Here is a 15026-nt window from a genome sequence, read left to right as displayed (position 1 = left end):
GAAGGCAGAAATAAAGATGTTCTTTGAAACCAATGAGAACAAAGATACAACATACCAGAATCTCTGGGACACATTTAAAGCAGTGTGTAGAGGGAAATTTATAGCACTAAATGCCCACAAGAGAAAGCAGGAAAGATCTAAAATTGACACCCTAACATCACAATTAAAAGAACTAGAGAAGCAAGAGCAAACACATTCAAAAGCTAGCAGAAGGCAAGAAATAACTAAGATCAGAGCAGAACTGAAGGAGATAGAGACACAAAAAAACCCTCCAAAAAATCAATGAATCCAGGAGCTGGTTTTTTGAAAAGATCAACCAAATTGATAGACTGCTAGCAAGACTAATAAAGAAGAAAAGAGAGAAGAATCAGATAGACGCAATAAAAAATGATAAAGGGGATATCACCACTGATCCCACAGAAATACAAACTACCATCAGAGAATACTACAAACACCTCTACGCGAATAAACTAGAAAACTTAAAAGAAATGGATAATTTCCTGGACACTTACACTCTCCCAAGACTAAACCAGGAAGAAGTTGAATTCCTGAATAGACCAATAGCAGGCTCTGAAATTGAGGCAATAATTAATAGCCTACCAACCAAAAAAAGTCCAGGACCAGACGGATTCACAGCCGAATTCTACCGGAGGTACAAGGAGGAGCTGGTACCATTCCTTCTGAAACTATGCCAATCAATAGAAAAAGAGGGAATCCTCCCTAACTCATTTTATGAGGCCAACATCAATCATCCTGATACCAAAGCCTGGCAGAGGCACAACAAAAAAAGAGAATTTTAGACCAATATCCCTAATGAACATCGATGCAAAAATCCTCAATAAAATACTGGCAAACCAAATCCAGCAGCACATCAAAAAGCTTATCCACCATGATCAAGTGGGCTTCATCCCTGGGATGCAAGGCTGGTTCAACATACACAAATCAATAAACATAATCCAGCATATAAACAGAACCAAAGACAAAAACCACATGATTATCTCAATAGATGCAGAAAAGGCCTTTGACAAAATTCAACAGCCCTTCATGCTAACAACTCTCAATGAATTCGGTATTGATGGAACGTATCTCAAAATCATAAGAGCTATTTATGAGAAACCCACAGCCAATATCAAACTTAAAATGTTTTATACTTCATTGTATAATAGTCCTTCATAGCATAATAAAATGAGTTATATACATGTAATGAAGACAATTCATAGGAGTATTTCAGTTTATCATTTTTTAGTGTTTTAAATAGTAAGATTAAGTAATGGGTTCCTGACATGTGGCTGTCTTTATGGAGTGGCCCTTTTAATAGATAAATATCTGAACACTTTTAATAAATGTGTCCTGGCAGTTTATCAAATGGCCAGTACTTTAATGCTGGTTGTAGGTTTTACCCACACCAGACACCAGTTGAGGGAGGATGATTGGAGCCTGGATCCAGCCCGTGCTCTGCTCATCAAACTCTATGTCCTGGTGCGGGTCACATCCTAGAGCTGCCCTTTTCTAATCCCCACACAGGGGTTGATGGAGTCCCAGTATCTGTGATTGGATAATCTCACAATCCTTGGGGTTAGGATTACTGACTCAGAGGTTGGATGATCTGCTGAACTTCTCACTGCTAGTAAGAAGTATCCGGGATTTCAATCCAAGTCTGATGATTCTAGTCCAGCACTCTTTTCTTACCACTACTGCTGGATTCTCCTTCCCCAGGACTCTGCACAGTGCAGCAAACACTCTTTGAATGAGGGTACATTGCAGGTACTATAGGTACCAGCAATTGTAATACCTGAAAATTAAATCTTCTAAAACCTTGTGAAACCATACTCCACCATCTATCACAATCTCTTCAAATCATCATTCAGCTCTGAAGCAACTCCAGTGGTGACTTTTTAACTGACAAAAATTGCAAGCCTTGATTACCAAATGATAAGTTTTGAACTATCTTTCCTCTCGCATTGATAGGGAGATGTAAAAGTGACTGTGATCACAGCCCAACTTTGAATATTAGGGAAGTGCTACAGTATTACCTCAAAAATGAGATTAAAGTCTGAAGGTATGTGTTCCCAATCAGGCCAAGATTTAGATTGCATACATTACCCTACAATCTGTAATTTTTGACACCTGGCTTCAAAATTAAAAGTTTTTTTCACTGTTGCTTATAATAATTTTGTGTTGTAAATGCAGTAACATGGATATTTGTGGAATAATTGTAATGATTCTTGAATAGCCTTACCATCTGAATCACAGGGTTCATACAGATGTGCACGTAAGAAGGGTTGAAAAGTTATTTTCATGCACTCAATGTTCCAGGAATCATGACCAGTGTACTGGTGAATCAGGGCTGGGAGTAGCTTTGTTTGTTTTTCTTTCTTTTGCCTTATTTGTATAAGTCCTGAAGTTAGAGGCCCAGGCAGCATGAGCAACTCTAGAGATGTGGAAATGAGGGAGGAGGAGATAAGACAAAAGGAGGTGGTTAGGAGGCCATCTGCTCAGACGCAGTCCTATTATAGATGTGAGAGCAACAGAAACACTTGAGTTCTGCTGTGGTGTGTAGTAACTTGTATTTCCTAGATGGGATAATGTAACCCATCAGTATGTAGTGACCACAGAACCTTAGACCTTGCAAAAGTTGTAAAGGTCATCTGCTTCAAATCCTGGGCATCCCTGAGAGATGGTTTTCCATAGTCAGTTCCTAGTGAAGTCAGCATCTTCCACTGTTAAGGAGCATTAACTGTTGAAAGGATCTTCTACTTAATGAGGTTGAATCCACTCTTTCTATGATTTGTAGCCTTTAGTCCTGCCAATACAAGTTAAGCATCCCAAATCCAACAGTCTGAAATCCAAAAGGCTCCAGAATCCAAAATGTTTTGAGCACCAACATAACACTCCAAGGAAATGCTCGTTGGAACAATTTAGATTTTGCACTTGTGGATTTGGGAGGCTCAACTTGTAAGTATTTGCAAATATTCTAAAACCTGAAAATAACTGAAATCTAAAATACTTCTAGTCCCAAGCATTTTGGATCAGAGATCCTCAACCTGGACCTTTATCATACAACAGGCTTCCTCTTGCTCAGGGTATCTGAACACTGCTGTCGTGTCTGCACGTAGTCTCACCATTCCTCCTTTCCTCGGTTGATCCTCACAGGACTTGGTTGCCAGAACTTTCATTTCTCTGCTTGCAGTGCTTCAGCTAGGTCATGCATGGGCGGAATCCTGGGACAGCTGTGTAGGGTTGTAGTGTCTGTTAATCTGCAGCCCAAGGTTGTGTGAGCTTTTTGAGGCACTGTAGCCTGTTTGACCCGATAGGATTTTTGTTTTGGACTTGACTTAGCTAAATATCGGGTTGTAAATTTAGCGCATTTCTCCAGGATTGCTTATTTGTAAGACACATCCTGAAATGATGAAGTTTTCCGTGTGAAGGTAGTGAATAATTCACAAAGGAGGAATTCCATGTGTGTTTTTAACTTGTAAAACATCACCTCAATCTGTGCGTAAAAATATAGTTAGCGTGAGCCTATATCCACGTGATTACTGTCACCAAAGAGCAGAACCTAGCAGTCATAGACAAGGATTTTCTGAATGCTGATCTCATCTTATTCCATGTGATTCTCTTCAGTGTGGCCTTTTGGTGTGGGAGAAAGAAGATCTTTCCTCTACCTTCTTTTCTTCTAGGCATGTCTTACATCCAGGTGAGACCCTGTGGTGTTCAGTGATCTCTTGGGTGAGAACTCTGAGTATGGCCACAAAGATCTCTCAGATGAAGTTTCTGGCTGCACATCGATGCCTCTTCATAGTTAAATAACTGAAAGGCATATGGAGAACTTTCAGTCTTGTTTTAACTGTGACTTCATCTCTTGTAGCTTATTCTTATACTGTGCAGACCCAGTTTCAAGACACACACAGTGTTGTGGTACCACTTACACTACCATTTATTTAATCAATTTGGATGGCTTATGCTGCTCTTGGCCGTGGACCTGCAAAAACAAAGCCATGGGATAAAGCGGCCTGAATCATGTAATGAAAACCTTGTACCTTTCTGGAGGCCCGGTTGAGAAAAAATGATTTATTTTTGCCCTACCCAATAAAACATTCTAGGAATCCAAGGTGAAAATTGGATTTTAACTGCCTCTAACATTTTGAGCATATAAAATCAGCAAGTGTTGAGTGTTTTGCTTGATTAGGAGACGAACCTAAAGAGTCCAGTACAAGAATGATCTGTATATGATGTGAACTGGTGTCTTACATCAATTTTATAAAACTGGAAATAAACCCTAAGCATGCTTTGGCAGCCAGGTTGCAACAGTGGGGACCTCTGTGTTTTTACAGAATCATTTTGTTCCCAGTCTTAGGCCTGGTCATTGTTGCCCTTTCCTCCCTTCAGTCCTTCATATTTCAGGGTTACATGTTTTGTGATTAAGCTCAAGGAGTATGGAAACTACCTGATTCCAGCCCTCAGTATGTGCCTGTCTTCTCTCAGGTTCCCGTTTGTCCTCACGTTGGATGTGTCTCTTCCTCTTCCTCTCCCCACTCTGCGTGTACATGCGGATGCATGTTTGTTTCGCTGTCTCTGGGACTACCTACCCACCTACCACTTTATCATATTTCCTTTGGTCCAGTCTTCCCCCATGTCTGAGACTATTCATCTGTGGCCCCACCGCTGTTCCAGCCTCGGGGACTTTCCCTCACTGCACGTGGTTAAACACTTCGCTGAGAGCCCTGTCTTCAAACAGACTTCTCCGAGTCAGTGCGTTGGTATCTGGCACACAACGTCCCTCGCTGTTTATCCAGTTGTGATGTTTTATGAGAGAATTTCCTTATTTCAAGGAATGCGTGTCACGTGTCTACAGGAGTTACTGCCCCGGTTTCAAGAGATGTGATGGTCTTGGGCTTTACTGACTTACACTAGGGCTTTTTTCAGTGCCTTCCCCAGAATTACGTGTTTTTTCAAGTTCATCTAAAAGAAAAAAGCAATTGTTTTGGTATGCCTACTTTTGCTTAACTCAAAATGTCTTCAACACCAGCTTTATTAGGGAAATTCATTTTGTCTCAGGGTCATTTCTTATGGAGTCTGGTACTTTCGAGAGGGCAATTGGACTAACCTGTTTGATTGACAGGACCATTTACAATCTACTCCACTCACACACCTTCTACTCCCTGGGGAATCCGACAAACATTAGGGGCTTCAGATGGGACATCTGGAGTAGGGAGCTTTGATCTATACTAATAATAATAATAATGATAATGGTAATGATACCTGACACATGTAAGTGGTCAGCTATAATGTTCAGCATTGCACGTGCCTTTTTTCTTTCATGTTTCATGACCCTGTGAGAAAGATACTACAATGCAATCTATGTTATGGGTAGGAAAATGTCTAAGATAATGCGTGTAAGAAGTCCTACAGTCAGAATTCATACTCAGGCCTCTCTAACTCCTGAGTCACATTTTTAATCACTATCATATACTGCTGTTGGAGAGCACACAGCATCCTGTTGAAATCATTAAAAATAATGAAACCTTAGAACATCAAAGCTATGATGTAACTAAAACTTAGCTGGGCCTTCTGTGGTTTGGTCTTGTTTTACAATTTGGATATGTAGTCACTTAGAGCCTTAATCAGAATGCTGCATGCTTGGACCTGGCGGGAAAGAAACGCTGTCCCTGGAGGCCTGCCAGGTGACTGGTGTCTACTACCTGCTGTCCTTCTGAGGGCCACCACCTGCCTGGACCTTCTGTCACCACACACTGCTCACTAGCCTGAGGTATGGATGCTAAACTTCCATTGGTTTTCTTGGTTTTTTGTTTTTTGTTTTTTTTTTTGAGATGGAGTCTGTCTGTCGCCAGGCTGGCATGCAGTGGTGCGATCTTGGCTCACTGCAATCTCTGCCTTCTGGGTTCAAGTGATTCCCCTGCCTCAGCCTTTTGAGTAGCTGGGACTAGAGGCATGCACTACCATGCCCGGCTAATTTTTTGTATTTTAGTAGAGACGGGGTTTTACCATGTCGGCCAAGATGATCTCAATCTCCTGACCTCATGATGTGCCCGCCTTGGGCTCCCAAAGTGCTGGGATTACAGGCGTGAGCCACCATGCCTGACCCCTCCATTGGTTTTCATACAGCCATTGCTTGCCTGGATGGCCTACAACTAGCTTGTTCCTTAGTTCCCTAGGTTGTTTGTTCCTTTCTTCATGCAGTGTTTCCTGAGCATTTGCAACATGTACTGTGTACTGGAATATAAACATAAGATACATATGCATTGAACAGAAATGCATCGCAGAGGCAGTAGACTATATAGACAGTGCTGTGGGATAAAAAGGAGGGAGGAACTCATTGGAATTAAGGAGATAGGGGAGGTTTCATAGTGATGGTTCTCAGAGCTATTAATACATGTCAAGGGTTGAATAAAGTCTATTCTGGGAAAGAAAAAAGGAGAGGGTGTTCCAGGGAGACGTGCTCCTTTTGGAAGGACGTGGTTTGTTCAGAAAATAAAGAGCCCTTTGGTATGTCTGCAGGATAGAGGTGGATGGGGACAAGAGATTGCCTCAGGTGGGAATAGGAAGGACCTTATAGATCATTCTAGAGTGTGCAGTTTTCAGACAATGGAGAGTCAGTGAAAGGGTTTCATCAGTAATGTGATCAGATTTGAATCAGATTGGAAAGACAACTCTGGAAACTGTTGGGAGGATTTTTGTAGAGACTGAGGCAGAGGAAGGCAGAATAACCCCTTGGATGCTCTGCGTTTACACAGGAGACAAAAATGTGGGGTGTGTTAGCCTGCACAGCAGGGGTGGAGAGTCAGGTGGTCCTCCCCTCAGGCTGGCCTTTGGATAGGTCCACAGAGCAGGATCTGTTTTCTTAGGCACTTCCTTGCCCCACTGAGGTGGTCTAACTTCAGGGCCCTGCCTCTCAGCTTTTTCTCACTTCCTATGGTTGACCAGGAGTCTTACCTGGTCTTAACACTGGACAACCATGTTGCACCAGTAGCCTGTAAGTCCTGCTTTTCTGCCTGCTCAAGCCGGTCTTGCTTAAACATGCTGGCACCTTCCTAGCTTGGCTGACCTCCCCGGGTCAGAACACTTGGCTGCCTGGAGCCTTCGTCTTTGCTACAGCTGATTTGGCCCAGCCAGTAATTGTTTCTTCTGTCCTGTCAGTGCCCAGGCCTTGGGGTTATAGGAAGATCAGAAGCCTCTTGTAGGTGGGACCTGTGCCATCTTCTCACGTTTTACACACATGCCATACCCTTAGAGTTCTGTTCCCAGATGATCCACACAAGAGATTTAAAGAGACAGATACAACTAAAATCTAAAAAGCCTATATTGATCTTATACATTATGAGGCTCTTATTAAGAAAAAAAGGCATTGGAAATGTAAGTTTTATAAAGTACCCTGAGCAGTGACAGATTTTCTTAGACTGGAAATACCAAGGTGCTGTCATTTGGAAATGTACTTGTTCATTTTTGTGTTGTATTGATTTCTGTCCAGGTATTTTCTTTCCAAGTTTTACAGTTTTTTTCCTTTCTAATTGTGTCGATAACAAGGGAACTGGTTTATAGTGTGACTGTGAGGTACAGCAGTGCTCTGGGGCTGGGCATCCTGCACTCAATTAACCTTCATATTTCACACCTAATCATTGCAGTGTGGCAAAGCGCTCCCTGGCCTTTCAAAGCAAGAGGACTGCTGTGGAACTGTGGGTACCTCCTGGGGCTTTAACAAATGCCAGAAATGCCCCAAGAAACCATGTAAGTAATGTTTCCTCACTCCTTTGCAGGTCAATGTAGCATATCTGTTTTTTATGATTACTCGTTTAATGATGAGGCAGTATTAGACGTTCAAATAACTCTCTTACTGAATTCTAGAATGTAGTACTATCATATGCATTTCCAGAAAATTGCAAGTCTGAAAAAGTTTTCATGTCAATTATTTTGTAATAAGCACAATTATTAATTATCCTCTTTAGTTGGATTACTTATGGGGAAAAAAAGTCTTAAGCGGTAATGAGCTAAAACAGACTTTTTGTCTCAGGGGAAGAGAAAATAAGATCTCTTTTGAAATGGTGAGTAAATGTTTCAAACCCTATAAAAAGTCAGTGCAGTTGTTATTTCCTAGGTTTAAATTCCTTAAATGAGATTTTTATTAATATCCACAACGTATGTTGTAGTTTTTGTTATGTTATCGGTTTTCAAATGTCATTAAAAGGAAAGCTGAAATGGAGAAATAATTGGTTGTTGATTTGTAAAAGAGAAACTTGTAATCACTAGGACACAATTCTTTCCCATTTTTTCTAACACTAGTTTTATGCTGTCACAGACCTCAGCAACATTAATCTGTATTAACACCCCCAGGCTTTGATTTGTTTTTAAAGTATTTTTTAGAACATATTGATCTGAATAAATCAGGTTTACACCTTTTTAATACTCTCTTACCAACAATAATTTGTACGTTTAGTTTTTCAATGTAGTATTAACTCTGGATAACTGATTTCTAATATCCAGAATATATTATTAGAATATAATATTCTAATAACTTTAGTGAAAAGTTCCTCATAATTAATGAATTCTTCATTTACAAAAATAATCCACGTAAATAAGGACATTTTCAGTACTGAGAGAATTTTCCAAGTAGATGTTCTAAGCTGATTTGATGATCATTTGCAATGTGAATTTCCAGGAAGTAGGTTGAGTGTGATGGTTCATCCTCACTGGAAGATCCATTTGCTTAAAATTATTTTGGCAACCTGACCAAAGGGATCGCTATGATACATTTGGTTTGATTTAAAAATTTTAGTGTTTGAAGTTAGGTAGACCTGAGTTCGATTCCCAGCTTTTTCATTTACTATTGAGTCTTATGGATCATTAAACAGGAATCTATAGCTAAAACGTTGAAAAGGCATTGCCCTCTTTTTTTTTCCTTAAACCTGCCTCTTCTTTGTTTACTGTGTCTGTCTGTCTGTAGGAATATTGAGGAGGATGATATGTTTTCCACTGTTAGGTCGAAGGATTAAGGATGAGGGAAGTTAGTTTCATAGAACTTTGTTTTGGGGCTAAGTCTATGTTCTCTAATATTAAATACCTTCCCCATCTTTCTTATTTTTCTTTTTCATTTACCCTCTTCTTTGTGTATCTTTTGCTTAGCTGCTTCTCTTCTCTCTCGTGTCTAAACCCCAAAGTAGCAGGGATGTGATAGACATTTAAGGTAAAGCGACTCCTACTGTCCTTTTTTGTTTTTTTAATCCCTAACTTCCACTCTTGACCTTTTGTCATTTTTGTCTAGAATTGCGTTATTTTTATCTAAGATGAGTTCATTGATTTCTGTGGTTTGTGAGCTCTATATTTTGATCTTGATAAGGACTTAGTTGAATGTGAACGTGCAAAGTTTGTCACTTTTAACTACATATTGATGAAAATAAATCCATATGTTGGCTCATTTAATGTATAAAATTGAAGAAACTGCTTTCACTTCAGGGAGGGCAATGTGGACTATGAATGAAGTAAACTATTAACATCTTGACATTTATTCTGTTTGTGCTGTCTTATGTGACTCACTCCCAAGAAACACACTCAGGGTCACATTCTTCCTGTGTCATTTATAAAGTTTTCCTTTCCTTGGTTGGGACTCCTCTCTAAATCATGTTCAGTTTGGAAGGAAGCAGACTTTCCTTGGCTTTCTCCGCTATGGTTTTGTGTTCCACACCTCTTTTTTTTGTTTGTTTTTTTCACTCAAACTAGTTCAAACTTTACTTTTCAAGTGGCTTTTATTTAACATTTGAAGTTTTTATTTAGCCACATACAGAACGGCCTTTCGTTGTTGATCGTTTTTTTTTTTTTTTTTTTTTTTTGCCGTGAAAACTTAATTTTAAATCTGCAAATGATTTCATTAAATAGTTTGTGACCCATTAGAAATGTGCTTAGCATGAACAAGTCACTTGTCCTTTAAAACTTTTGAGAAGAAAATGAACATAAAATCCTAAACTGAGGAGGACTGTAAGAGATTGCCTGGTCTGGCCCTCTGCCTTGAAGTAGATGACTGTTGAAACTTCTAAAACAAGTTAATATCCATCTCTTTTGTCTTTGAGGAGTTTGCAGCCAGAGACCCCACAATCTCTGCAGGAAGTGTGCTCCAGTGGTCTATGGGACAAGACAGACGTGAGGCCAAGGAGCTGAATGGGGGGACTCCCACACGCCCATATCTCCCCTCTTTTAATTTGCCTTTCCCAGATGCCTCACTCTGATCTCTTTTAGTCATCTGGGGGAATCTGAAGAGAGAGGAAATACAGCAAAGAAAAGAATTGAAGTAGAAGAGGGACACCCCAGTACCTATTCACCCTGTTTGTTTAGTGGTGATAGATAAAGCTTATATGGGGAGGCTGAAATAATTTTATGTTTTAATAGAAAATTTCCCTTTTTATTTTCTACTTTCCCCTTTTACTCCTCTTTCAAGTCTTTTTAATGGTCTAATCTTTCATCCCATTTTGATTATAGCTTGTTTTCTGTTGCGTAGTATTCTCTTAATAGAATTCCTTATTGCAGGACATAGCAATGGCATTTGACATTTTGGGAGTGCTTGTCACACTCAAGCCCTGTGGTAGGCATTTTTCATGAATTCTCTCTAAACTGCGGAAGTACTCTTCCTGCTCAGTAGGTGGGAATTACCCTCATTGTATAGAATTTCTGTGTGAAACCCAAGAGGCTTGTTTCCCAAGGTCACAGCTATTGATAGGAAGAGGATTTGAAACCCACTTCTGCCACATCCCAGAACTTTGGCTGCATCCACTATGCCATCCACTAGGCCTCTCAGGTCTCACTCAAGAGTATCAGAATCTCAGGAAATAGGATTTTGTTGAGAAGTTGGTGATTGCAACATTTGTATTGTTTGCCTATTCTGAGTGCAGCCCTTTTAATTTCCTGACTTCCTCTCATCACCTGCCTATTCTTCTCAGGTTCATAATAGTAAGAATCATCTCATGACTAGGATGTCCGAGCCAGTAATTAGGATGAGTGTATAATTTATTGTCTAAACTGGGACACTTTGGGGAGTAAAGTACTGTTAATTAACTTTGCTGGAATAACAGACATCACCCAGAATGTTCCAGGACATGTAGTAACCCTACCTACAATGGATAAGAAAATCCAAACCCTGAAGCACATCACTGGGGAGGAATAGATGCTTTGTGATGGAAATATGTAATCACTAATTAGAAGAAAATGTACAACAATCTCAAGATTGTTTCAGTTAACATAATAAAGATTTACTGATAACTTCTTGGGACTTTATTGCAAAATAAGAAGTATCCTGAAAAATAAGCAGAATGGGAAAGAAATTATGGAGATATACGTTGGTATTGGTTTCTTGTATTAATAAATGAATAAGTAAGTCTGCTGATGCCTTAAATGGCTTCAGATGTCGCTTATAATAGTCTAAGATTGTAAGAATGTAAACTAAGTGTGTAACAAAGCATTTCTTCCCTTACAGCTTATCATGGATACAACCAAATGATGGAATGCCTACCAGGTTATAAGCGGGTTAACAACACGTTTTGCCAAGGTAAGACTAACTGAATTCATTGATGTGAACTCAACAGTTGTTTTGGTTTTTAGAAACGTCAGTTGTTTGCCACAGCTTGCTCATTCGCCCAGCCTGTCACAGTGAACCATCTCATGTTCACTCCTTTTGGCTAAGGAAATAGAAGGAAATAAGTTTAAAGTATGGTTATTGGAATTGCTTTATTACCACTGACACTTGCTGCAAGTTTTTAATCTAAAAGAGTTTGGATAGGAGTTTGGATCACATTAGAGAGCACATGTGGTTTCCATGCTAGTCATATCCTTGCATGGGCATGTGCACATATGTGCTTGCATGCACCCACATGTACCTGGCAGTTCTACTTCATTGCCAGTGCATGGTTGGGCAACAGAGTTCCCTTTTCTCCTGTCATCGAAATGTTGCTGGTCATGTCAGGAACTAGATATCAGAGTAAACACATTTTGCTTAGGCAAGAAGAAAAGCTATGTAGCTAAGTATGAAATGCCCTGAACACTTTTGCTCAGTTTATGTTGAACAGTACAGCAAAGTTGTACAAGCAGGGGGAAGCTGGGAGATTGTCTGGTCCAGTGTCTACTTTATAAATAAGAAAACTCAAGCCCAGAGAGGTTAAGTGACTTTCTTGTGGCAGCATAGAGCTGAGATTATAACTTGAGTTTACCAAGGCCTAGTTTAGTACCCAATATGATACCATATTTTGTTTTAGTTACTTTATGGGAAGATCAACGCTTCTAATTTCCCTTTACATGTCTAGGATGAAGATGTTATTAGTAACTTGGAAATACGTGTACATTGAAATCGAGAAAGCAGAGAGCCTCCCAGAGTCTAATAGAACCAAAAGCCATGTTGAGAACATGGCACATGTCTTCTGACTTGTGTTCTGAGGCTCTGTATCCTTGACCAGCATATGTATTTAGGATAGAGTAGATTAAGGTCATGTTACAGAGTATAGGTTAACCCCCTATTCAAATGGCTCATGTCAAAGGAATATCTTGATTACCTGAGAATTTTCTCAAGTAAATTGTCTATAGTGCTGCATCTGTGTAACTTTTTTGATGTGTAGAGTCTTTGTTAACATAAAAGATTTTCTTTAGAAATGCACATATATTCTGTCTTTAAAAGACTTTTTCTTAAAAATATTGTAAGCCCTCATCGTGTGTCACAGAATGTTGAGAAAATTAGAATTAACCACTTAAGGAGAGGCCACCCATGACACATTTTGAGAAACATCTGTAAAACTTAGTAACATGGGAATATTGGATTAATCTATGTAATTTTAGAGTCAGAATTTAAGGTATCATTAAATTAATTAGATGGATGAATGAGTAGGTTAAATTAAATAATGAACAGATTTTAAGATGCATATTTTACAGTATAAACCAAGTTATTGTTTTATAGAATTGGATAAACGTCTATAGCCTTAGCACATTTGTAGAATGCATTAGTAGAAATAGAATGAACAGGGCAGTGGAAGTAACAACCTTGTACACTGTGCCCGTCAGACTGATTTTGGGGTTTGGATGTTCAGTGTTCATTATTGTCTTTTGGTTAATAAAGTCAACCAGGTTTGTGAAGGGCCTAGAAACATAAGTGTGTTTAGCACACAGAAGTACAGACTGAAGGGAAATATAATGGCTGCCATATAAACACGCCTTTAAATGTTTGTAAACATGCCACTAAATGATTAACTGTCCTACAAAACAAGACGTACCTAATCACAGAGGACATTTCAGGAAACTAGGTGTCTAGGGGCTAAAACTTATGTGAAAAGCTGAGCTGTAATTCCTTTCTTTTTATTCACAGTCTCTGTCCCAGGGGACAGATGGTAATGATAGCATCATAGAACTGGAATGTGCCTACAAGCCATCTAACCTTATATACTGTTTAGGGTAAAAATACTCTATCATATCCCTGGCCAATAGTTATTATGAAACTGTCAAATCACCTGTATGGACAGGAAGCTCAGTACTTCCAAAGACATTTCATCACAAGGTTGTTGGGGAACTCTATTCTGCAGAAAAGGCTTTCTTGTAGTTGTTCCATTAAACTAGAGGACAGAGGAGGGTCCTTGTTTATCCTTCACTATTTCAATCCTGCATAGCTAATTGTTAGATACATTTTCCAGAATGTCAGATGCTCCTAATTTCTCTTAACGTCAAATGGATAAAATATACATATGTTCTCTAGGTATGGTGTGTTTGTTTTTATTTGTTTGCCATTTTTTACCATTCATGGATACTTGAAGACAGTAGGCTTACTCTCAGATAGTTTTATGGTGTTGTTTCTTCCTTATGTATTTGGAATAATTCACAGGAGAAGACATTTGGCCTGGAAGTTTTCTTTTAGAAAGTGTTTCAGTTATGGAGCAAATTAATAGCTATACTATTATTCAGATTTTCCATTACTACTTTGTGTCAGTTTTGATAATCTATATTACCTTAGAAAGTGCCATTTTATCCAGAATGTCAAATTTATTAATATGAAATGTTTTCCTAATATTCTCTTGTTTTCTTTTTAATTTATATAGCAACCCCCGTCCCTTTTAGTTATATTGCTATTTGTGCTATATTTGTTTTTCTTGGATTAGGCTTGCCAGTGGTTTATCAATGTTACCAATTTTTTCCCCCAAAGAATCAATTATTTGCCTTGTTGAAAACATTTGTCTATTTCACTGATTTCTGTTCTTTGTTTTCTTTTCCTTTAACTTTTTGTTCAATAGCTACTGTTCCTAATTTCTTCAGATGCATACTTAGGTCATTGATGTCAGCCTTTCTTCTTTTCCTGAAATATAAATGAAAGTAAATTTCTATCAGTCTAGATTCTGACTTTAACTGTGTCCCCTAATTTTGTGTCATATTCTTATCTCTAAGTTCAAGTTTTAAAATAATTTCCTTTTATTTTTTATCAGCATATAATAATTATACATATTTACGGGGTATGTAGTGATGTTTTGATACTTAAAATGTGTAGTGATCAGATCAGGGTATTTAGCAAATCCATCATCTTGAACATTTATAATTGGAACATTCAGTGTATTTTCCTTCTACCTATTTGAAACTATGTAGCTATGGAACACTAGAACTTATTCCTATTTAGCTGTTGCATTAGTCCGTTTTCACGCTGCTGATAAAGACATACCCAAGACTGGGCATTTTACAAAAGAAAGAGATTTAACTGGACTTACAGTTCCACATGGCTGAGGAAGCCTTACAATCGTGGTGGAAGCCAAGGAAGAGCAAGTCACATCTTACATGGATGGCAGCAGTCTGAAAAAGGAGCATTTGTGCAGGGGAATGCCTCTTCTTAAAACCATCAGATCTCACGAAAATTACTGTCACAAGAACAGCAAAGGAAAGACTTGATCCCATGATTCATTACCTCCTACCAGCTCTCTCCCGTGACACATGGGAATTCAAGATGAGATTTGGGTGGGGATACAACCAAACCATATCAGCTGTCATTTTGTATCTTTTAACAAATC

The 15026-nt window shown here is 38.9% G+C and overlaps 1 protein-coding gene across 14 annotated transcripts in view; it reads left to right on the top strand.

Moving 5' to 3' along the window:
• The window catches only part of LTBP1 (latent transforming growth factor beta binding protein 1), a 446965-nt gene that overhangs the window by 257256 nt on the left and 174683 nt on the right, over nucleotides 1-15026 (top strand). For all 14 annotated transcript variants that reach the window (XM_050754120.1, XM_050754119.1, XM_050754124.1 and 11 more), the window contains 2 exons: nucleotides 7644-7746; nucleotides 11477-11548. In XM_050754120.1, coding sequence (XP_050610077.1) covers nucleotides 7644-7746; nucleotides 11477-11548 — 175 coding nt within the window. The remainder of the gene's footprint in view (nucleotides 1-7643; nucleotides 7747-11476; nucleotides 11549-15026) is intronic.

Source organism: Macaca thibetana, chromosome 13 (genome assembly GCF_024542745.1).
Source record: "Macaca thibetana thibetana isolate TM-01 chromosome 13, ASM2454274v1, whole genome shotgun sequence".
Lineage (NCBI taxonomy): Eukaryota > Metazoa > Chordata > Mammalia > Primates > Cercopithecidae > Macaca > Macaca thibetana.
The sequence above is the reverse complement of the archived record's forward strand: the minus strand, read 5'-3'. Positions and strand labels throughout refer to the sequence as shown.